At 40.1% G+C, this 24,624-nt stretch overlaps 1 protein-coding gene across 4 annotated transcripts in view; it reads left to right on the top strand.

Annotated features, from left to right (window-relative positions):
* The window catches only part of LOC126088528 (large proline-rich protein BAG6-like), a 252,186-nt gene that overhangs the window by 63,263 nt on the left and 164,299 nt on the right, over positions 1 to 24,624 (top strand). For all 4 annotated transcript variants that reach the window (XM_049906697.1, XM_049906721.1, XM_049906715.1 and 1 more), the window contains 2 exons: positions 9,434 to 9,596; positions 15,658 to 15,878. In XM_049906697.1, coding sequence (XP_049762654.1) covers positions 9,434 to 9,596; positions 15,658 to 15,878 — 384 coding nt within the window. The remainder of the gene's footprint in view (positions 1 to 9,433; positions 9,597 to 15,657; positions 15,879 to 24,624) is intronic.

Consider the following 24,624-nt stretch of genomic DNA (forward strand, 5'->3'; position numbering starts at 1 on the left):
TTTGGCCTGTCATTTGGATTCTGGCTCATAGTGGTGACACCAATTCTCTTCTCTGGTGATGATGCTATTCAGAAAATTGTCGCCTTCAACGTCATATCGGTCCAAGAGATCCCGACAAATTTCCATTTGATAAGATTTTTGTTCTTCTGTAAGCATCCGTGGGATCCATCTTGCACAGACTTTGCGATAACAAAGATGTTCCAGCATTGTTTCCAAGGCATTACAGCCAACATTCAGCTTTGCATATAATTCTCGGGTCACTATCCACTGATCAACACGGATGAGTTGATAAAGATCCTCTTCATTGCGAGGGATGACAGCTGTGTGGTGTTGACTGGGCTGTGGCTTGTCACGCACACAGTTTTCACCACCTTGAAAATGCTGTACCCGCTGCCTCACGTTACTCGTATCTATCCTATCATAACCACACACCTTTAGCAAGTGTCGATGGAATGGATTTCAATTGGCGCAATTTCTTCAGCAGTGAGGAATTCAATCACAAGAGGTTGTTTTATATGCACATCCATATCAGACTCCAGTTTGGAACACCCCTCTGCTGGTGCCAACCACCACAGAACAACGGAACCACTGGCAAATGAAGAGAAAGGTTCAAGCAGTAGCACTAAACCGACGACATCTGGAGCAGACATTCAAAGTCGCCACAAAAAACAGCAGGCATTACTTTCGGACCCCATTAGACTCTACGTCATAGCCTTTCCCATTACTGTGGAGAATGACCTGCTGCTATTTGCCATTAAAGACCTGTTGTGATTTACTACTATTATTAAATAATGGTCCAACTTCTGCAGCAGTAAATTTGTGATTAGTGCAAACACCTTTATTAAATCAGTGGTGATGCCAATTGCCGGCAGTAGCTTTTTGTTTAATCTGTCCACTGCCTCACAGAGAAAAGAAAATGAACTAGCTGTCTGAAGATGAACCTATCAGTTCGTAACTGGTAACGGCGCTGTTTAATACTAATAAATAGCATTGTAAAAAGTGGCTGGTTGCTGTAATCTGTTGTTTAAGAATCAACCTATATATAGAATATAGTATTTTCAGTTGTTAAAACCACACTGTATGTTTGAATATGGATTATGTGAACTGAAATGATAAATTACCCTTATTTATACAGTCTTTTCAGTAACTTTAGCAGGTGCTCAAGACACAGAAATAAGCATAAAATTGATGACATTATCTTTCCATTTTTGTATAAAGTGGTTTCGCTATTTAGTACTCTAATCATACAGGAGGCTAACCATTCCACAGGAACATTTACAAATGTGCCTTAGTCAGATAATAAATGCAGCACAAAGCTTTTCTATTCTGCTAGATACACCACCATATCAATGAGAGGCCTTGGTCTTCAGCAATTTAGTTATAGATTCTCCCTTGTCTTTGTCAATATCACAGAACTGTTATTTCAGGTAGAGGTATTGAAAGCTATTTTGTAAGAAAGTTAAACTATTCCCTGTAGAAACTTTTTAATTTTTTTTTAATTCGCCTACTATATTCAGAATGTGATTGTTAAGTACTGAGCATATATCTTTGGGATTGGAATTGTTATATTCTTCTTGAAGTCTGAGGGTATTTCGCCTGTCTCATACATCTTGCTCACCAGATGGTAGTTTTTTTGTCAGGACTGGCTCTCCCAAGGCTGTCAATAGTTCAAATGGAATGTTGTCTACTCCCAGGGCTTTGTTTCGACTCAGGTCTTTCAGTGCTCTGTCAAACTCTTCACGCAGTATCATATCTCCCATTTCATCTTCATCTACATCCTCTTCCATTTCCATAATATTGTCCTCAAGTACATCGCACTTGTATAGACCCTCTATATACTCCTTCCACCTTTCTGCTTTCCCTTCTTTGCTTAGAACTGGGTTTCCATCTGAGCTCTTGATATTCATCCAAGTGGTTCTCTTTTATCCAAAGGTCTCTTTAATTTTCCTGTAGGCACTATCTATCTTACCCCTAGTGATGTATGCCTCTACATCCTTACATTCGTCCTCTAGCCATATCTGCTTAGCCATTTTGCACTTCCTGTCGATCTCATTTTTGAGACGTTTGTATTCCTTTTTGTCTGCTTCATTTACTGCATTATTATATTTTCTCCTTTCATCAATTAAATTCAGTATTTCTTCTGTTACCCAAGGATTTCTACTAGCCCTCGTCTTTTTACCTACTTGATCCTCTGCTGCCTTCACTACTTCATCCCTCAAAGCTACCCATTCTTCTTCTACTGTATTTCTTTCCCTCATTCCTGTCAATTGTTTCCTTGTGCTCTCCCTGAAACTCTGTACAACCTCTGGTTCTTTCAATTTATCCAGGTCCCATCTCCTTAAATTTCCACCTTTTTGCAGTTTCTTCAGTTTTAATCTACAGTTCATAACCAATAGATTGCGGTCAGAGTCCACATCTGCCCCTGGAAATGTCTTACAATTTAAAACCTGGTTCCTAAATCTCTGTCTTACCATTATATAATCCATCTGAAACCTGTCAGTATCTCCAGGCTTCTTCCATGTATACAACCTTCTTTTATGATTCTTGAACCAAGTGTTATTAAATTGTGCTCTGTGCAAAATTCTACCAGGCGGCTTCCTCTTTAGTTTCTTACCTCCAATCCATATTCACCTACTACATTTCCTTCTCTCCCTTTTCCTACTGACGAATTCCAGTCACCCATGACTATTAAATTTTCATCTCCCTTCACTATCTGAACAATTTCTTTTATTTCATCATACATTTCTTCAATTTCTTCGTCAGCTGCAGAGCTAGTTGGCATATAAACTTGTACTACTGTGGTAGGCGTGGGCTTCGTATCTATCTTGGCCACAATTGGCCTTAGGATCACCTATTTGCTAGTATTACCATTTCTTTTACGTAGGGATGATAAGACATGTAAAAGAGAAAAATTGTCTGTGCATCTGGCAGTCAGATTTATTCCTGCAAATGTGACTGGTACATAACTTAACTGACAGCCAAGTTCGCTGGTGTAATTCGTTAACAGATGTAGGTTGTTGATGGATATAAAACTGCTCTTCAGTCTTACTTATAAATACATTATTCCACAGAATTTAAATACTGAGATGGGAGTCTGATGATTTCTTTTGATTGAACATAAAACCAAACTGTGTATGAAAAATGAAACCATGTTCTCAAATCCAAATGTTTCATTACTGATTATACACAGTGTTCGACACTGAATGGAAATTTTAGTGTAATGGGAAATATTACAACAAAATTTTTTGGATGATATTTTATCAGTCATAATTATAATGTTGTTAACAAAATTATTTATTGTTATTTTGAAAAATGCTCTAAACCCTCAACTGGGTAACTATATTTGGCATAAAATGAAAGGTTATTGGACACAAACTTGCTACAAATTTAGCTTTGACATTCTCCATGAGATACAAATCCTGTTATTTTAACAAGCTTTCAGAGCATTTTACATATTTTTGCAGTATTTCTGTGTAAATAATACTGATATTGTAACCAACAAATGAAGTTATTTTACATAAACTGTTTTGGCATTTTACATCAAATACAACTAAAATAGAAATCATTAATTCGATGTATGACTTTTACTCTGTTTCATACGTACTGTAAAATTTACAACTGTTTTGGTGTGAAGCAGTGGGTGCAGTATGATATAATCAGATATGCATATTTGCTAAAATTGCCTGGAATAAAATACATCAAGCTAATGAAAAATATTTGATGCATTTGTCACAGGAATATTTGGGTTTGCAAACTTTTCGGCCCAAAACACCAAGTAGTTATCAGTCTAAAGCCGAAAAATTTCAGAATTTGAATCTAAATACTCATAATGCAGTAAATTGCTCTGTTATGACTGCACTCCACTGCAGAGACAACAAGTTAGTGATATAAATACGTGTGTTTCTTAAGGAGCCAGATTAGTATAAGAAACAGTGAAATGGTAGGGCCAAAGAGAACAAGGCTCAGTGTTGTTGCCATTGCTGTTCACACTATTTACGTTATACCTACATCCAATGTATGACCCAAGGTTACAAGTACTCCAGTATGCAGGTTATTTGTGTACTTGTACTCATAGTGATAGTTGTACTGAAAGCCAGCAGCAGATGGATAACACGGTGATAGTGTTGAGTGAATGGCTGAGTGAGAACAGCTGTGACATATCACCTCATAAATCAGTTGTGTGCATATATGAAGACATAGGCTTAACAAAATAAGGAAAATAAAATTAGGACACTTTATATTCCCGATTGAGAACGGTCAAGTACTTAGGTAGTTACATCAATCCCAAGCTAACATGGTCACATCGCGTTAACTGTGTAATTAGAAAACGTGGAGGTGCCATAAATATCCTTCGCACTGTGACAGGCATTTGTTGGGATGCAGCCCCAAGAATCTTCATTAGCATATCACATTTTAACACAACCCTAGATGCATCTGTTGGGGTTCAGCAATGCAAAGTAGCCAAGAGAAAGTATATGTTGGAGCATTCAAGTTGACTCCAATTAATGCTTTGCTGATGGAAGTAAATGAAACGCTATTAGAACTACATCATTGTTAAATTCCTCTTAAAACATTTCCAGCATGATAGTTTATGAACAAAGATTTGTGATCTCTGTACAAAATGCTATGCTGGCAGGTATTTGATTAAGAAGAAACTACTGCCCTAAGCAGAATTTTACATTGATGCTTTTTCTTTCTGTGAATGTCATCACTTCCCCAAATTTAAGCTGCTTCAGCACACCCTAAGCTAACACGATCTTGAAGCTGTATATCAAGACACACCTTCCATTCATCCAAAGTACACTGAGTGAGAAACTTTTAGCGAATAATCTAAACAAAAAGGTGGAAGCACTTCGTAGAGGAAAGACTGATCAAGGAGGCAAATTAAAGTTTCTTGAAGTTGGGTCCACATTCATTGCAGAGCTTACAGAAGTTTTAGAGCGATTTAAATACACTAAATAAGTGAAAGAAAAAAATCATAATTTTATTAGATTCTTGTGTAACATTGGCGCTGTTAAAAAGCTAAGACATCAGGAATATAAAAAATTATCCAGAGTATCAAATTATAAGTGCAGTGATGGAGCTTTGCTGCCTAAATAGGACATCCATTGTGTTGTGTGAAGATGCTCAGCAGAATAAAGGAAAATAAGAAAGTAGATACTGTGGCCAAGGAAGATGTATGCAATGGTTCGATTAAATATGATATGCCACCCAACGATCTTCTTTATACTGTATACTGTATTGAATGAAAAACTCCAACGGTCTTAACAAAATTAAAGGAATACACTATACAGCAGTGATACCTAATCTCGCATACGTCCTTGGTACTAAAATGTAGATACAGCAGAAATTTTGTAGTGACAATGGCACGACTTTAATTCAGTCACGGAAGATTCCAGCAATATCTCTACTGCCTTAACATGATCACATCTTCTTTGTGTGAATGCAGCAGTGAGAAAGTAGTTCATCAAATTTTTTGTGGCTACCACAAAAGATGTCAAGAAACTACAAACTAATACAGCATCTGGTGACCTTTGGAAATGCCTTACCAACAAATATTAAACCTCTTTTAGCAACAGAAGACATAAAAGTGTAAAACTTCCTGTAGAATTTTATAACAGAGGGTAAAGTAAGGTGGTAGTCGTTGTCAGTCTAGAGATGGGTTTAATACGACTCTGAAAGCCCTGCATACTGCTTTAGCCTGTGCAAGGCTCTTCGTCTCCGAATAACTACTGCAACCTACATCCTTCTGAAACTACTTAATGTATTCATCTCTTGGTCTCCCACTGTGATTTTTACACCCCACCACCTCACCCCGCTGCTTCCCTCTAATACTAAACTGGTGATTATTGAATGTCTTCGAACGTGTCCTGTCAACCAGTCCCTTCAAAAACGCATTTCTTGCCATTGGCAGTCTACATTTCATAATTATCCTCTCCACTTTGGCCATCATCAGTTATTTTGCTGCCGAAATAGCAAAACCTACCTACTACTTTGTGTCCCGTTTTTTCCTAATACAGTTCCTTCGCTATCAACCGATTTAATTCAGCTACATTCCATTATCATTGGTGCGTCTTCTTCTTCTTCTTCTTCTTCTTCTTCAACTGCTTGCTCAGTGTCTAGACTGGATAATTTCACAAATAGGCTACAACCCTGTTTCGCTTCCTTCTCAACCGATGCTTACCTTTAATGCCCGTAGACACATACCTGCATCTGGTTACTGTTAAAGTTGTAAATGCCCATTTGCTACCTGTATTTTAGCCTCTATCTTCAGAATTTCAAAGAGTTTTCCAGTCAACATTGTCAAAATCTTTCTTTCTACAAATGCTATAAACGACTTAGGTTTCCCTTTCCTTAACCTGTCTTCTAAGATAAGTTGTAGAGTCAGTATTGTCTCACATGTTCCTGCATTTCTCCAGAATCCAAGGCTGTCTTCTACCAGTTTTTCCATTCTTCTTCTATAAATAATTCGTATTAGTATTTTGCAACCATGACTTATTAAACTGATAGTTCAGTAAAATTCACATGTCAGAATCTGCTTTCTTTGGAATTAGGATTATTACATTCTTCTTTAAATCTGAGGGTGTTTCGCCTGTCTCGTACATCTTGCACACTAGATGGAAGAGTCTTGTCATGGCTGGCTCTCTGAAGGCTACCAGTTGTTTCGAAGTAATTTCATCTAAGCCCGGATCCTTATTTCAACTTATTGTTCAATGCTCTGTCAAATTTTTCTCGCAATATCATGTCTCATTTCATCTTCATCTATACCCCATTCAATTTGTGTAATATTGCCCTCAAGTTCATATCCCTTGTGTAGATCCTTTATATACTCCTTTCAGCTTTCCCTTCTTTGCTTAGGACTGGTTTTTCGTCTGAGCTCTTAATATTCATACAACTGCTTCTCTTTTCTCCATAGGTTTCTTTAATTTTCATGTAGGTGGTATCTGTTTTTCCCCTAGTGAAATATGCTTCTGAATCCTTACATTTGTCCTATAGCTGTTGCTGCTTAACCATCTTGCACCTTGTCAGTCTCTTAGACATTTGTTTTCCCTTTCACCTGCTTCTGCTTCATCTACCACATTTTTATATTTTCTCCTTTCAGCAATTAAATTCAATATCTCATGTTATCCAAGGATTTCTACTAGGCATTGTCTCTTTCATCTAATGGATGATCTACAACTGTCACTATTTCATCTCGTAACTTTCCATTCATCTTCTGCTGTATTCCCATCCCATTCTAGTCAACCATCGCCAAAAGCTCCCTCTGAAACTCTCAGCAACCACTGTTTCCATCAACTGATGCAGGTCCCGTTTCCTTAGTTTCCTACATTTTTGCAATTTCTCCAGTTTTAATCTAAAGTTCATAACTAACACATTTCGCTGAGAATCCACATCTGCCCCCGGAAATGTCTTACAATTTAAAATCTGGTTCCAAAATCTGTCTTACTGTTATAGAATCAATTTGAAACCTTCTGGTATTTCCAGATCTCTTCCACATATACAACCTTCTTTCGTGGTTCTTAAACAAAGTGTTGGCTATGATTAAGTTGCGCTCTGTGCAGAATTCTTCCAGGCAGCTTCCTCTTTCACTCATTTACTCCAGTCCACATTCCCCTATAGTTTTTCCTCCTCTTCCTTTGCAGAAAAATCATTGATGATGCCTGAAGTAGAGAGGATATAAAATGTAGACTGGCAATGGCAAGAAAAACCTTTCTGAAGAATAGAAATTTGTTAACATCAAATACAGACTTATGAGTTACTAAGTCTTTTCTGAAGGTATTTGTCTAGAGTGTAGCCATGTATGGAAGGAAGTGCAGCATGGACGATAAACAGTTTAGACAAGAAGAGAATAGAAGATTTTGAAATGTGGTGCTACAGAAGTATTTTAAGACTGGATTGGTAGATCATACAACTAATGAGGAGGCACTGAATAGACTTGGTGAGACAAGGAACTTGTGGCACAACTTGACTAGAAGAAGGGATTTGTTGAGTAGGGTACATTCGGAGACGTCAAGGGATCACCAATTTAGTATTGGGGGGAAGTGTGGGGGGGGGTAAAAATTGTAGAGGTACACCAAGAGATGAATACTGTAAGTAGATTCAGATGAATATAAGTTGTTGCAGTTAATTGGACATGATGAGGCTTGCACAGGACAGGGATGCATCGGCAGCTGCATCAAACCAGTTTTTGGGCTGAAGACTACAGGAGCATGTTAATTTGCTTGGTTCATGAATTGAAGTTCAGTTTAAATGGATGTAGCAGATAATAGTTGCTCTTATGGTTCTGGCAATATGTGGGTGATGCCTAAAGCAATTATTATTATTATTATTATTATTATTATTATTATTATTATTATTAATTGCTTTAGGCATCACCCACATATTGCCAGTCTTAGAACCATAATAATAATTATAACTGATGAAACAACACCACATAACAAACCTGACATCATCAAATACATCATCAAATATATATACAGTTACAGAAATCCGTAATTATTGATACATGTTCAATTACCCGAAAGTTCCTAAATGCAGTATAACATATACCGTACAGTTAAAAGGAAGTGACGCTTGATCAAGGTCCGCGTCACTTTCCATTTTTAACCAGACTTAACGTCTGAGAAAGTAAAGAAATAATAATAGAAACAGTAGATAACATAACAAGCAGATGTACAATACTAGCAAATACAGAATACCCCAGAAGACATGACAATGTAGCAAAAATAATACATCAACAACTTGCCATACAACATAAACTAATAAAACATGTTCGCACATACAAGTATGCACCACAAAATGAACTGGAGAATGATGAATACAAATTATACTGGAACAGATCCATTATAACAGATGAAACAACACCACATAACAAACCTGACATCATACTCACCAATAAAAAGAAGAAATTAACACAACTAATTGAAATATCCATACCCAATACAACAAATATACAAAAGAAAACAGGAGAAAAAATTTAAAAATACATCCAACTGGCTGAGGAAGTCAGGGACATGTGGCATCAGGATAAAGTTGACATTATACCAATAATACTATCAACCACAGGAGTCATACCACACAATATCCACCAGTACATCAATGTGATACAGCTACATCCAAACTTATACATACAACTACAGAAGTCTGTAATTATTGATACATGTTCAATTATCCGAAAGTTCCTAAATGCAATGTAACATATACCGTACAGTTAAAAGGAAGTCACACTTGATCAAGGTTCGAGTCACTTTCCATTTTTGACCAGACATGACGTCTGAGAGAAAAAAAAAAAGAAAGAAAGAATAATAATAATAATAATAATAATAATAATAATAATAATAATAATAATAATACTTTATTCCAGATGTTTGACTATTTTTAAGTTCAATAATGTTTTTAACAGTGCTAATTTATGTATGTTATATTTTTACAGGAATACAAGCACCCCCTTCCTCAAATGTTTTATCAACCAGTCGTGTTTCATTGGCACGCAACATGCTCGCAAGAGCGTCTAATGTATTGAATCGTTTGGAGAATCCTCAGACTTCACAGGAAGAAACGCCAGAAACCCCACCAGGGGAAGACGAAAATGTGACGTAAGTTGAAAGTTACGTTTTGCAGTTGATCAACATTTCAAGTTTGGTTTCTTGTTAACTGTATGTTGCTAACGATACTGGAGACTGGACTAGTCATGTCCAGATTTGCTACAGCTAATCTCTAATAATTTTGTGCTGAGTCTTCTTATTGAAAATATGTTGCTCCCAATAGAACATTTGCAAAATTTTAAAATCTTAAATAATCTAAAGAGTCTGTCATGCATATTTGTTTGTGGAGTATTTGTGTTTGTAATTTCTTAACCAGAATTGTCATTCAAGAGGCAAATTTTTATGAGTGCCAATAAAAAAACTAAACTCCTCCCGAATAGGCCATGAAGGCCCAACGGCACTGACTGGCCGCTGTTTCATCCTCAGCCTGTAGGCGTCACTTGATGCGGATATGGAGGGGCATATGGTCAGCACACCATTCTTCCGGCTGTATGTCAGTTTCCGAGACCTGATTATGAGTGCCAATAGTCACGTGAAGTGTACTTGAAACTGTCCTAGCTTTTGGAACTCTTCAGGGAGAAAAGACGGATAGGTTGGAGAAGGTAAAAAGGAAAAGGCAAGTAACACAGCCTCTCGGTCCCTCTTTCCTCCCTGATGAAGCAGTTAACAGTAGGAAAGTTTTGTGCCTTTTTGCATGTGTGCATGTACAGCACCAAAAACTTTTCCTCCTGCAGAACTTTGATGGCCAGCAAATGTCTTTTTTAATTACAGGATTGTTGAATGAGTTAGAAAAATGGTTGTTTCTCCCACCATCATTATGTTGCTTCTAGCCTTATATATATATATCTCTGCTTGTGTCTGTGTATATGCGGATGGATATGTGTGTGTGTGTGTGTGTGCGTGTGTATGTGTGTGTGTGTGTGTGTGTGTGTTTGTGCGTGTGTGTGCGCGCGAGTGTATACCTGTCCTTTTTTCCCCCTAAGGTAAGTCTTTCCGCTCCCGGGATTGGAATGACTCCTTACCCTCTCCCTTAAAATCCATATCCTTTTGTCTTTCCTTCTCCTTCCCTCTTTCCTGACAAGGCAACCGTTGGTTGCGAAAGCTAGAATTTTGTGTGTATGTTTGTGTTTGTTTGTGTGTCTATCGACCTGCCAGCGCTTTTGTTTGGTAAGTCTCATCATCTTTATATATATATATATATATATATATATATATATATATATATATATATATATAATAGAGGGAAACATTCCACGTGGGAAAAATATATTTAAAAAGAAAGATAATGAGACTTACCAAACAAAAGCGCTGGCAGGTTGATAGACACATAATAGAAGGAAACATTCCACGAAGGAAAAATATACCTAAAAACAAAGATGATGTGACTTACCAAATGAAAGTGCTGGCAGGTCGACAGACACACAAACGAACACAAACATACACACAAAATTCAAGCTTTCGCAACAAACTGTTGCCTCATCAGGAAAGAGGGAAGGAGAGGGAAAGACGAAAGGATGTGGGTTTTAAGGGAGAGGGTAAGGAGTCATTCCAGTCCCGGGAGCGGAAAGACTTACCTTAGGGGGAAAAAAGGACGGGTATACACTCGCGCGCACACGCACACATATCCATTCACACATATACAGACACAAGCAGACATATTGGTCTTTAAATTATGACAGCTGCCACCCATTCCACATCAAACGGTCCCTTCCCTACAGCCTAGGTCTTCGTGGCAAGCGAATCTGCTCCAGTCCGGAATCCTTGAACCATTACACCAACAACCTGAAAACAGCTTTTGCATCCCGTAACTACCCTCCCGACCTGGTGCAGAAGCAAATAACCAGAGCCACTTCCTCATCTCCTCAAATTTCACCTGCCTCGAGATGACTGGGTGTTTGTGTTGTCCTTATCATTTCATCATCATCCAGGAAAGTGGCGAAATTGGACTGAGCAAAGGTTGGGAAATTGTACGGGCGCTGATAACCACGCAGTTGAGCGCCCCACAAACCAAACATCATCTCATCTCCTCAAACCCGGAACCTTCCACAGAAGAACCCCAAAAGTGCCCCACTTGTGACAGGATACTTTCCGGGACTGGATCAGATTCTGAATGTGGCTCTCCAGCAGGGATACGACTTCCTCAAATCCTGCCCTGAAATGAGATCCATCCTTCATGAAATCCTCCCCACTCCACCAAGAGTGTCTTTCCGCCGTCCACCTAACCTTCGTAACCTCTTAGTTCATCCCTATGAAATCCCCAAACCACCTTCCCTACCCTCTGGCTCCTACCCCTGCAACCGCCCCCGGTGTAAAACCTGTCCCATGCACCCTCCCACCACCACCACCTACTCCAGTCCTGTAACCCGGAAGGCGTACACGATCAAAGGCAGAGCCACGTGTGAAAGCACCCACGTGATTCACCAACTGACCTGCCTGCACTGTGACGCATTCTATGTGGGAATGACCAGCAACAAACTGTCCATTCGCATGAATGGACACAGGCAGACAGTGTTTGTTGGTAATGAGGATCACCCTGTGGCTAAACATGCCTTGGTGCACGGCCAGCACATCTTGGCACAGTGTTACACCGTCCGGGTTATCTGGATACTTCCCACTAACACCAACCTGTCAGAACTCCGGAAATGGGAACTTGCCCTTCAGCATATCCTCTCTTCTCGCTATCCGCCAGGCCTCAATCTCCGCTAATTTCTAATTTCAATCTGCCGCCGCTCATACCTCACCTGTCTTTCAACATCATCTTTGCCTCTGTACTTCCGTCCCGACTGACATCTCTGTCCAAACTCTTTGCCTTTACAAATGTCTGCTTGTGTCTGTGTATGTGTGGATGGATATGTGTGTGTGTGTGTGTGTGTGTGTGTGTGTGTGTGTGTGTGTGTGTGTGCGTGCGCGAGTGTATACCCGTCCTTTTTTCCCCCTAAGGTAAGTCTTTCCGCTCCCGGGACTGGAATGACTCCTTACCCTCTCCCTTAAAACCCACATCCTTTCGTCTTTCCCTCTCCTTCCCTCTTTCCTGATGAGGCAACAGTTTGTTGCGAAAGCTTGAATTTTGTGTGTATGTTTGTGTTCGTTTGTATATATATATACCTAAAAACAAAGATGATGTGACTTACCAAATGAAAGTGCTGGCAGGTTGACAGACACACAAACGAACACAAACATACACACAAAATCCAAGCTTTCGCAACAAACTGTTGCCTCATCAGGAAAGAGGGAAGGAGAGGGAAAGACGAAAGGATGTGGGTTTTAAGGGAGAGGGTAAGGAGTCATTCCAACACTTGCAAATGATGTCGTCCACATATCGGTACCAGTATATAATCTTGTACTGTTTTCGATGTACGATTCCAATGAATATTTTGTTTTCAATGTGGTTTAGAAATGTGTTTGCAAGTAGACCACTGATGGGTGGGCCCATTGATAGGCCATCTTTTTGTATATAAATTCCTGCTTGAAAGTGAAGTACTTCTGTTATAATCTTTATGGTGGGTTCTATTTCATCTGTGTGTGTGCAGTACTGTCATAATGCAACAAAGTGCATAAATAAGAAATTTTATACCAAATTGTGAAAAATGTTATCAGGATATACCTGATGCTTGTGCAAGTGTCTGGAACAGTAACAGTAAGCATAAAATGTCTGACTGGTTTACACACTCTTGAAGAGAAAGGAAACTAACGATTTAGTGGAACATTTGAATTGACGTGCATCATGCATTACAATAGGTGACTTCAAGACAGTGCAGCAGATATTGCCACATAATTGACAAATGTCACTTGACATGTTAGAGACTCCTGAAACCCCTTGTTCATAATAGGATGCACAGAACACGCTGAATGAATGATTGAGATTAATATTGAAAGAATTGGGACTCAGCAGGGATAGTATTGACTAGCAGAAAGTGACTAGAATGGAAACAGCTAGAGCTGTCCTCAACACATGGTCAATTTTTTTTTAAACTGCCACTGGGTAACATCTGGGGTACAATCTTCAGCCACTGTCATCATTCATATGCCCCAAATATTTCCTATAAAAGCCTAGGCCCAAGACAATGTATATAACTTTCCTCATTCACAACAGAGTGATCTAGCATGAATTCTTACATAAAGATCCAACTATCAACACCAGGTTATATGAAGCCATTTCAAATTGTCCATTTTTACACAAGTGATATATCTGACTAGAATTTTACAGGGAAGGAAAGTAGTCTGCTGTAATACAGTGGCCACTTACATGCTGCAATTGCTATAAGCAGTTCAGTTGTTGAGTGCCCTCAAAATGTTCTTGATATCAATCGTACTCCACAAATTTGATTCCTGCTGACAGCTTATGAATGTTTATTCAAGGAAATTCTTAAAGTTATGTTTTCAGACATATCGGACACCCGAGATATGTGAGAATAATGTTCTGATTGGCCCCAAAACAAATCTAGGATTACAATTTCCAGCAGCTTTACAATTTCCAGCAGCTTTACAAAATTTGAAAAAGTTCAATATGGGCAGTGGGCAGTGTGGGTAGTATGTTGGTATTGAATAGATATGTTTTCTTAATGTTATTTCTTTCATTTGCTCCATGTACACTATTCACCAAATCTGTAAATCATCTCGGTTTCAGTGTTAAGCTACAAGCAGTTTGTGCAGACTGGGAAGACGTTTTATTAGCATATATTTTTCAGCCACACTCAAAAGATATTGTAAGTTTATGTTACATAAGAAAGACAAATTTTAATACATCGTATGATATCTGATGTAGGGATTTGTAAGTTCACTGGTAGTGGGGCATTGCCGTAGGCATATCCAGGGAGCATGTATTTTTGCTGACAGTCCGTGACATTTATCAATATATCTATGTATGTTAATTTAAATTCCTGGTTGGAACATAATAAATGGTATAGGAACAGACAACTACTCACTCCAGGAATGTGATCTGCCGAATAGATGATGACTAAATAAAAGAGATAAGATAACAAATTGTAGTAAGGAGTCTCTCTTTGCCATAAGCTATGTTGAAACATGTCTCAGTGTATGCCACTGCCCTTTCATCCCTATGAAAATCGGTACCTAAAATTTCCTATAGTTTGAATATTGCACCCAGTCAATAGTAAAAACTTCAGCTGTTAGGCACCTCTAGTTGTGTATTTCAACTGTCAGTCTGCTACATGCCCTCTTTGTGAGTTCATTAATGTGAGTGTTGTTGCCAATTTCTTTAAATTGTGTTCTACCGCGTCTGCAAATCCAGAAATAGCTGACTGGAGGGAACAAAGGATCTGCATAAAGTTCTATTCTAAACTCCACAAAACTGCAGCTGAAACCCTCTACATGCCACAAACAATTGTGGAAGTGCGCGAAATGGTCCACAATGACAGGAGGCTAACAGACCACGATGGTAATGATTGTGAAATAATTGGAATTTCATACATGACCTGTCAAAACATCTTAGCTTGTTGACGCATTCTACCTTATGAATTCGAACGGGAGACAAATTGCAGCAAAATCCGTTTTTGTCTTTTGATCACCAACCAGTCAGACCATTGGACTCTGATGTTCAATGAGTGCAGACCGCAGTTAAGAGATCATCCAAACTTCTTATCCAGAATGAAAACTACCAACAAATCATGGGTGTATAATTACGACCTCAACACAAAATGGTAATTTTTGCAGTGGAAGACCCCATCCTAACGCCAGCACAAAAAAGTGCACAAAGTTCACACAAAATCAAGACAGTATCAGTTTGCTTGACATCAATTATTCCCGATTTGCCCCAATCACCACATCTCGCCGGCTCGTTCTTGCCACCATCCCTGTCCAGCTTGACCCACACTCCTCACTTCAACCACTGCTGCCTCTGGCTACTGGACATCAATGCCAAGTGGATTGCAGGGTCAAAGAATGTGTTGCAAGGCCAATTCTCACCTATAAAATTCACATTGCTATTGCAATGGAGGATCTAAATGGCGCGGATTGTAACTGAAGTTGAGCTACTTATGCTCAGCACAATCACTGAATATGAAACAAAGATTTATAACTTAAATTTTATAAATTTTTAAATTTGAATGTGACTGATCTTAACACTTTAGAAGTATTCATATTTCTGTTTCAGTGCTAGCTCGAGTGCAGTTGGAAGCATCACTGTTACAGACAACGTAGGCGGTGGAAATCAGTCACTGCCATCAACTTTAGCACATGCCACCCAAGCCGCCACAGCAGCTGCTATAGCTGCTGCAGTGTCAGCTGCTCACGCAGTTGGTGTGCCTAACATTACTATTGTCAGAGGGGGTTCTGGCAGTGGCCAACAACAAGACGCCAGCATACTTGTTAGTGGTGGGTTACGATAGTCAACTTAACTTCTGTCCAAGTCAAACATTTATTGTCTTAAACCAGTGGTTGGCAAAGTAAGGCCACATACAGGCTGAAGCATGTATTAGTGTGGTCTGCTGTTTCTCAGCTGTGTCTTATAATGCTATGCATGTAGTGACTAAATGCCATAACAAACAATGTCAGCCAACATTAAGAGTGTAGTTTCCCTCTCAGTAACAAATTCTTAGATTAAAAATAATATTTTAAGATATACTTAATTTTAATTGACACTGGTAAATTTGGCAGTTTACCTCAATGGCAGAAGTGAACACTGCAGTGTTAGAGAACAAGAGATGTTTTGTTGACTGCCTTAAAGTACTGACAACTCATACGGATCAAGTGCTATGACATAATGTTGACACAGAAGGAACATGGATTTGTGAATGTGCATTACCGAGATGGTCATTGTCAGATGTGGTGCTTATTCGTAGCAAGAAACATTAAATTTCTCAAGCCTATTGTAATACAAGGCAATGAGTAGAAAAAGACATCAAAACATCTAGTAAATATTTGCAATTGTGTCAAATTATTGCATAATGGATTTCAATATAGATACAATTGTTATTATAGATCAGTTAATTATACACTCACACACAAAACACAATGCTATTTTGCACGGCAATTACAATTCCACAACTTTGTGGTCATTAAAACAGAGCAGTCTACACAATATGTTCAGAATATCGGCTTTAACGATGAGTAATTTGGGGCCAGCAGCCAATGTATCATGCCATTGCTGTAGCTAGTCTTTAAGACACAGAGGAATTAGAGACATTGGCCGTGTGTGGGCAGTGATTTAAATCCATGGGGAAAGTGGAAAATTTGTGCAGGATACAGTGATAATCGCAGCTGCCCAGCTAGCACACCTATCTGATCCAAATTCTGAATTTATCTCATCGATCCAAATCAATGCCCCATTCAGCCATCTCTGATTCCTTTGTGTCTTAATTCATATTGGCTAGTGGATCAAAATGGTGTCTGTTCTTTTGTACATGTTACATAGGTCACCAATTAACAATAAGGTCCGTACATATGTGGCTAGAGCTGCCACCGCACAATATCAGTATTGGCTCTTAGCAAAATATTTGACAACCACTGGTCTAAACCTTAAGTCACCCTCACATATGACCACATGAAAGGAAGTTTCATGGTTTTGTGTGAACTAAAAGTTTCTTTAAGTGTTTTTTTACTTTCTTCTTAGAAGCTGGTGTATTGTGAGTCCATTATTGTTAATAGATACAGTGGTGAACTTCGTTGAAGAATTATATTTTGAAGATAACTTCAGTGGCAGAATTGTAGCTAGTTGAAGGAAATGTTACTCAGATTCAGCATTGCTGTGTAAAGGATGGTTATTTTTCATGCAGTTACAAATAGGCTCTTGATTTGATTTCAAACCAACAGCAGTTCTTTCAAAATTATATACATTTTGTTAAGGTATAGTAATTAATGCAGAGTTGTTCACTGTTACACTGTTTCCTGTACTTAAAACTGAAATGAGGGTTATTGTTTTGCTAAGGTTTGCATAGAACTGGAAAATAATCCTTCATATGTTTTCTGCAAACTGATTTTCTTAAATCAACTGTTACATTGTGTAGACTAGTTTATGAAACAAAGTAATTATTCATTTATATTTATCTTATTGTGATAATTCGCTGCAATTACAGTCACTACATTTCCTTTTTGATAGCGCCCCTTTTCATGCTCATTTCTGAAGTAATTTTTTCCTGACATATGTTTGTTATTATTATTATTATTATTATTATTATTATTATTAATAGTAATAGTATTGTGACATAAATTTGAAATCCTGAGTTTATTTGAGCAATTTAAGAACAAACTTTTGGAAAGACAAAACCTTGCTTGCATCTGTTTCAGCACATTATAGTTTAATGTTCAGCCACTAGTATATCCAGTCCTGCATTAGTAGCCTGGCTGTTGTGTTTTGGTTGAGGTGTTGCCCAACTACCCATTGTATTGGAGAAAACACCTGATTCTCACTAGACTGATGTCCCTACAAGTGTTGGAGTTTTTCTTAATTACTTCTGCTGAAAAAATGCCTCCATTTTTCGGAGAATTTGGTGTCAGTCCCATGAACTATCCACAGCTGAAGCTAAATAATATTTGGTGTGTTCCTGAACACCTCAAAGACAAATTCAAAAGCGTGTGCATGCCAGACAGAGAGATGATGATGTACGAGGGTGGTTTGAAAAGTTCTCGGAATGGAATAGAAAAAAGTACTAACATCACTGAAGCTTCTTTTATTTTTCAATGTAGTCTCCTTTGTACATAATGCACTTGGTCCAACGATGTTAGAGTGCCTTGATCCCATCTAGAAAATGAGTTTCCTCAAGACCTGCAAAATAGTTGTCAATTCAGACTATCAATTCTTCGTTTGAAGTGAATCTTTCTCCAAAAAAAAAAAAAAAAAAGAGAGAGATGGAAGTCTGACGGAGCCATATCAGGTCAATAAGGCGGGTGTGGCAATGGTATTCTCCAGTAATTGTTTGCCCAGTGGGGAGATAATCTACAAATAGAATCCCCTTCACATCCCAGAACACTGATGCCATGACCTTTCCCACTAAAGGAATTGTCTTTGCTTTCTTTGGTGGCGGAGAATCAGCATGTTTCCACTGCTTTGACAGTTGCTTTGTCTCGGGGGTATAGAAGTACACCCAAGTTTCATCTGTGGGCACAAACCAGTGTAAAAATCTTGTTCGTTTCTCCTAAAATGGAACAAACTGTTATAACGTCAAGTTGAACAAATATATTTCAAGGACAACACAATACATGTAAGTCACAGATCAAGTAAACAAAGTAAGACGTGTGTACACTGTAACAGTCAAATCAGCACTGAGTCCAAATCTAGTGGCCGCTGGTTGGCTGGCTGCTAAGGTGGCACTGCTGCTGCTGCATGGCTGGCAGACAGTGCCGCATGTAGAGGATGCGCATAACTGCGTGGCGGCACTTTGAAAGATCAGCGAGTCACAACACACACATTGTTCCGATATGTCCATTCTCATGTGTTTTTGATCCATTGTCGAGAGTCGCGGCACCCATCTGGCATATAATTTTTTTATTTCTAATTCTTCAGTTAAAATGTGATATACCTTTTCGGAATACATCTGCAAGCATGAGCAATTTCACATACTTTCAGTCGGCGATCCTCCTTGATCATTTTACGCACTTTTGCAATGATTTCTGGAATAGTGGCACATCTTGGCCGACCACTGTGCAGATCATCATGTAAGCTCTCCTGACCAAATTTAAATTCATTTGCCCACTTGGCAACATTTGAATATGAAGGAGCGGAGTCCTGCAGTGTATTCTGAAAATCGGCATGAATGTCCGTTGCTTTAATAATTTTTGTTACGAAGTATTTAATCACTGCTTGAATCTCTCTCTCTCTCTCTCTCTCTCTCTCTCTCTCTCTCTCTCTCTTTTCCCCCCTTCACAAATCACTACGGAATAGCCACAGAGCCACGTCACTCTCTTCCAAGAGTACTGATGTGGCACGTGTATACAAACAACAGTCCAATAAATATCACTTGAGCAACTTGTTGCACTAGCACTGACCTCTTGTGGTGATTCAAAGAACTTTTCAAACCATCCTCCTATACATATATACTAAGATGGGTAGAGTATTTATCAAAGAAAAGGACAAAGTTTGAAGTAAAGGCATTCACACTATGTGAATCTTGAAATGGGTATACATGGATTTCACAGGAAAAGGGGCGAAATTTGATGAAACTTATAACGGCATGCGACAGTCAACTGAAATTATAATGACGTTTATATAGCCACTTCTGAATAAAGGCTATCGCCTAATTGCTGATTACTACTATATGCTTCCTCAGCTTGATGGCCTGCTTGTTTCTCAGAGAACTTGATATATGGGACTGTATGGCCATACAGAAAAGGCATGCTTCTATTATTTTGTCATAAGAAACTAAAGAAGTGGGATATTGTTGCTTTACAGAGGTGAAAAGTGACAGAAATTTGATGGAAGGTCAACAATTCACAATGCTGAAACGAGAGCTGTCAATGAAATTGCTTTTTGGAACATGTTACCTGTTAAAAAAATGGGGGGGGGGGGTAAGAAAAATTCTCAAAGAGTTCCATAATGCTGTTATTGAGAACATATTTTAAAATACAAGAAAGAGGAGTTTGCTCCAAAACTAGCTGGTCATCTATCTTCAAGCACCAACCCCAAGTGAGTGACTGGCCAACATTTTTCTGTCAGTAATTCCTCCCACTATGAAGAAACAACATGTGACAAGGAACTGTAAGATGTGCAGCTGTGTTCAGGACGCAGATGGGAAAAAGTGTGAAGGGGCTCAAGATGTTATTGTGAAGACTGTGAAGACTGTTTGTGCTTATCACAAACTACAAACATTTAAAGCTTTTGTGGAATTCATGCTTAGACTTCATATCTACACACAGAGTAGACTTTCAGTTTTAGGCCACTTTACTCAGTGTCCATCACAATTATTCTTGGAATTTTATTTGTGGCAGTATTCAAATTTTTTTAACTCATTACTTTGGGCATTAAGAGCTAGCTGTATGTATCTATATGTAATATCATTCATTAAATGACGTTGTTCATTAATAAAAAACATTGTTTTGGAACATGTGTAAGGGGCTAATTTAGAGGACAACAAACAAAAACTAGTCAAGAATTATGAAAAGGATAGATAGCTGCTTGCTGTAAAGGTGACATGTTGAGTTGCAGAGAGGCACAACAAAAAGGCTATTACGTACTAAGCTTTCAGCCAAAGCCTTCCTCAGAAAAGGAAGGAAGACAAGCATGAGGAGGCACACCGCATGCACACATGACCAGTAGCTCCAGCCACTCTAGCTAGATAGCTACTGTTGCATTGAATGAAAGCATCAGCCAGAAGTGGGACAGAGAAGGGGGAGGGATAACAGATTATTGGCGGGGGGAGAGAGGAGCACTGTCTGGTATAGAGCCCAGTGACTGGAAAGCAGCAGGACAAGGCTCTCAGGACCAGCGTTGTGAGGCTGCAGGCAGGGGGAGAGGAGGATAGACAGGAAACAACTGGTGGGTGCGTTGACATAGTGGTGCACAATGAGGGTGAGAGTACGTGAATTATGAGGAGCTTACAGGACAGGGTGTTGAAACTGTTTGGTGGAGGGTGTGGGGACAGTAGGTTATAGTGGATTGAAACCAGTATAACTTCCGGAGCAGAAAATATAAGGATACCTGCCATCTCCACAATTCAGAAAAGCTGATGGTGGAGGGGAGGATCCAGATGGCTCAGGTTGTGAAGCAGCCTTGAAAATAAAGTAGGTTATGTTCAGCTGTATATTGTGCCACATGGTGGTCCAATTTGCTCTAAGCCATAATTTGGCAGTGGCCATTCATCCTGTTGGATGGATGGTTGGTTGGTAGTTACACCAATATAAAAAACTGTGCAATGATTGCAGCAGAGCTGGTTTATGACATGGTTGGTTTCTCAGGTGACCCTGCCTCTGATGAGGTAGGCTAATTGTATCACAGGACTGGAATGTAAGTGCTGGATAGGTGGCTTTTGCAGGTCTTACATCACTTTGGTGTGCTCGCACTTGGCTGTCAAGAGTCCCCTGCCTTTGCAGCACCTTTTCCCTTCCATGTTGCATGTCTTTCCTCTTGCTATTCTTTTTCTCATCCCTTGGGGAACATGTCTGGGATATTTTTGGGAATGTGTTTTTTCATTTTCAATAGCCTGACATCAGAACATTTCCACCATTGTTTTTTTTTTCTTTCTTCATTCCCCTTCGATCCTTCCTCCTCTTTGGCGCTTGAGTTTCATCTTTTTCTTCTTCATCCCCCTGTGCTCCTGGAGGCTGGCCCACGTCTTGACATGTAACAGGTGACTGGGTAACGCATAATCCCCACCTCATGTCAACAGGTTGGGTTCACATGTACTCCCTGGTACAGGCCAGCCCCAGGGAGGGGTGATCGCCTGAGCTGTTACCTTCCCAAATTGCAAAGTGATCTCTCTGTCAGGTGTTCATTGGGTGTGACCTGAGATGTAAGTAATCACCTAAGGCAGGTGAGGCCCCCTCTGAGGCAGGCCCCCAGTTGAAAGGAGCGCACCATTGGAGACACTGGAATTGTGGAAGATCTGCTCGCAGTGAACCAAAAATCATCTTCTCAGGCGACATCTACTAAAACATAAACAGAGTGAGGCTAACAGTTCAAAGACTCTCCCACCGGCTCCTCGGTTCCTCGTTGTTTCATGTATGGAAGACGTCAGTCTTTTGCTACAGTTAATCCGTTTATTATTCAGAAAGGAGTTGATGAATTGCTGGCTCTGTGAAATCCAGCTGTCATCTATGCAATGGCACTTTGCTTTTGGAGACTATTTGTGTGATTCTCAAGCACAACTACTGCTTGCAACTTTGCTACTATATGGCTATCTTGTTCTTGTCAAGGCCCATTGAATACTAAATTCTCCATGTGGTGTTATTTACGTTTGGCTTCTCGATGGTATGGCTGAGGCAGAAATCCAAACTTACCTCCCTGATCAGGGCACCATTGCAGTCAATCAGGTGACAAAAAAGGTAGCGGCATCCTTAGTGCCCACATGCACCCCCCCCCCCCCCCCCCAATCACATTTGATAGAATAGTGCTTCCATAGAAGATAAAGCAGGCTATGAAATCATCACTGTCCAACTGTACATTCGGAACCCGACGCGTCGCTACCTGTGTCACCATTGCAACCACTTTTGAATGTCCTTTAGACACCCAGCCAAATGTGTAACCTGTGATAGGGATGTCACCCTGCTTTTTCCCACTGTATCAATTGCAGTGGTGATCATGCAGCCTCCCCCCAAGATTGTCCTGTTTATCTCGATGAGAAGGTCGTCCATGAAATCTGGGTGGAGGAAAAGTGCATTAGCCTATCGCTCACAACAAGTTGTTGGCTAGTCGAAAACCCCGTGTTTTACCGTCCAGCACTTACGGTACCATTCGTGGTACCTCCCGCTACACATAGGACATGCAGCCTCAAATACAGACCGCAGTTGTAAAAATGACCAGCATCACATTAGCAATCCCGTCTCCTCCTCCTCCCGCTGTACAAGAAGCCGCCAAATTTTTGTCTCACATGGTGAGATCACCTGCTACACAACCGGCAGGCCTGAAAGGACAGGAGTAGTACACCTGCGAAGACATTTTACATCCCTCCAGCCAACAAACATCTGAATCGTCATCTGCCAACTACAAAGGCTCCAAAAAATCAAACAACGGCAAATGGTGTTCTCCTTAGCCAACTGTGAGATCCTCTTCAACGATGTTGCCAACCTTTTTTCTGCCCTGGACACTGCAGACCAACCGAGGGAGAACGCCATTGCTTCTGTAGATTTCGTGGAGCAGGAGCAATCCAGCCTCCGCACCCTGTAGCAGGGAGTCTTTGAAGGCTGGCGCTCGGCAGCTGTCATGACGCCCCTTCATTTTTCCCCACCTCCCCTTTCCTTGTCATGACACTCTTCCAATGGAACGTTCATTGCCTTAGATCCAATGAGGAGGAATTACGGCTGCTGTTGGAATCACAGCGTCCACTTGTTCCCTGCCTCCAGCTAACAAAATTGCGTCCACTTTGACCTCCCCCCCCCCCCCCCCTCCCCCCGAAGGTGGCATTCCATCTACGGGGGAGTCGTGCTGCTTATCTGGGACAATGTTCATAGTCAAAACATCTCTGAACACCCAGCTGCAAGCTGTTGCAGTCTGCATTTGCCTTCCTCACCTCATCTTTTCCCTTTGTATCATTTACATCCCTCTGTCCTTCACTGTCACCGGGGTAGACTGTCTCCAGCTTGTTGGGCAACTCCCTCACCCCTTTTTGCTGCTTGGTGACTTTAATGCACACCATCCACTTTGAGGCTCTCCCAGAACCTGTCAGAGAGGTGCCCCCTTGGCTGACATCAGTCAACTCGACCTCATCTGCCTTAACACTGGAGCAACCACGTTCCCTTCAGATTCCACACACACTTGTTCCTATTTTGACATCTCATTCTGCACTGCCCAGCTTGCCCTTCACCTTGAGTGGTCCATTCTCTGTGATATGTACTTAAGTGACCATTTCCTGTGTGCTATCCATTTGCTGACTCCTACCCCAACTACATGCAAACCCAAATGGAAGCTTTCTAAGGCCAACTGGAGGCTTTACTCTTCCCTGGCGACCTTTGACAAACAACTTTTCCTCAGTTGTGATGATCAGATAGAATACCTTATCAACATTATCCTTACCACTGCAGAATGTTCCATTCCTTGCACTTCATCTTTACCACACCATGCCCCGGTTTATCCAGAGCCAGAACTTCACCTTAACATTTTCACTGTGGCGTTGGTGCAGGTGCGCAACTCTCCAGTGCAGCCCGGCAAGTGCGAGTGCGGGCCGGTAACACTCTGAAATGGCAGGTACCACTCTGAGCTGACGCTCCTAAGCACACCTGACTACAGGCTGACGTCAAGACCTTGTAAGATCTGTAGGATCATGTTCTATACTGACTTAATGATGACACCATAGATGCATTACTTCAGATAAGCTTCGACTGTATTGTGGTCATGTTTTAAAGTCTGTTTGCTGTCTGACACCTATAGGGGTCACAGGCATCATTCAGATGTTCGTGATTTGTTGATAATGTAACAAAAAATAAAATTCAAACAAGCAACAAATCCACTGCATTCAGGAAAAATATGGACTCC

This window comes from Schistocerca cancellata, chromosome 1, assembly GCF_023864275.1.
Source record: "Schistocerca cancellata isolate TAMUIC-IGC-003103 chromosome 1, iqSchCanc2.1, whole genome shotgun sequence".
NCBI lineage: Eukaryota > Metazoa > Arthropoda > Insecta > Orthoptera > Acrididae > Schistocerca > Schistocerca cancellata.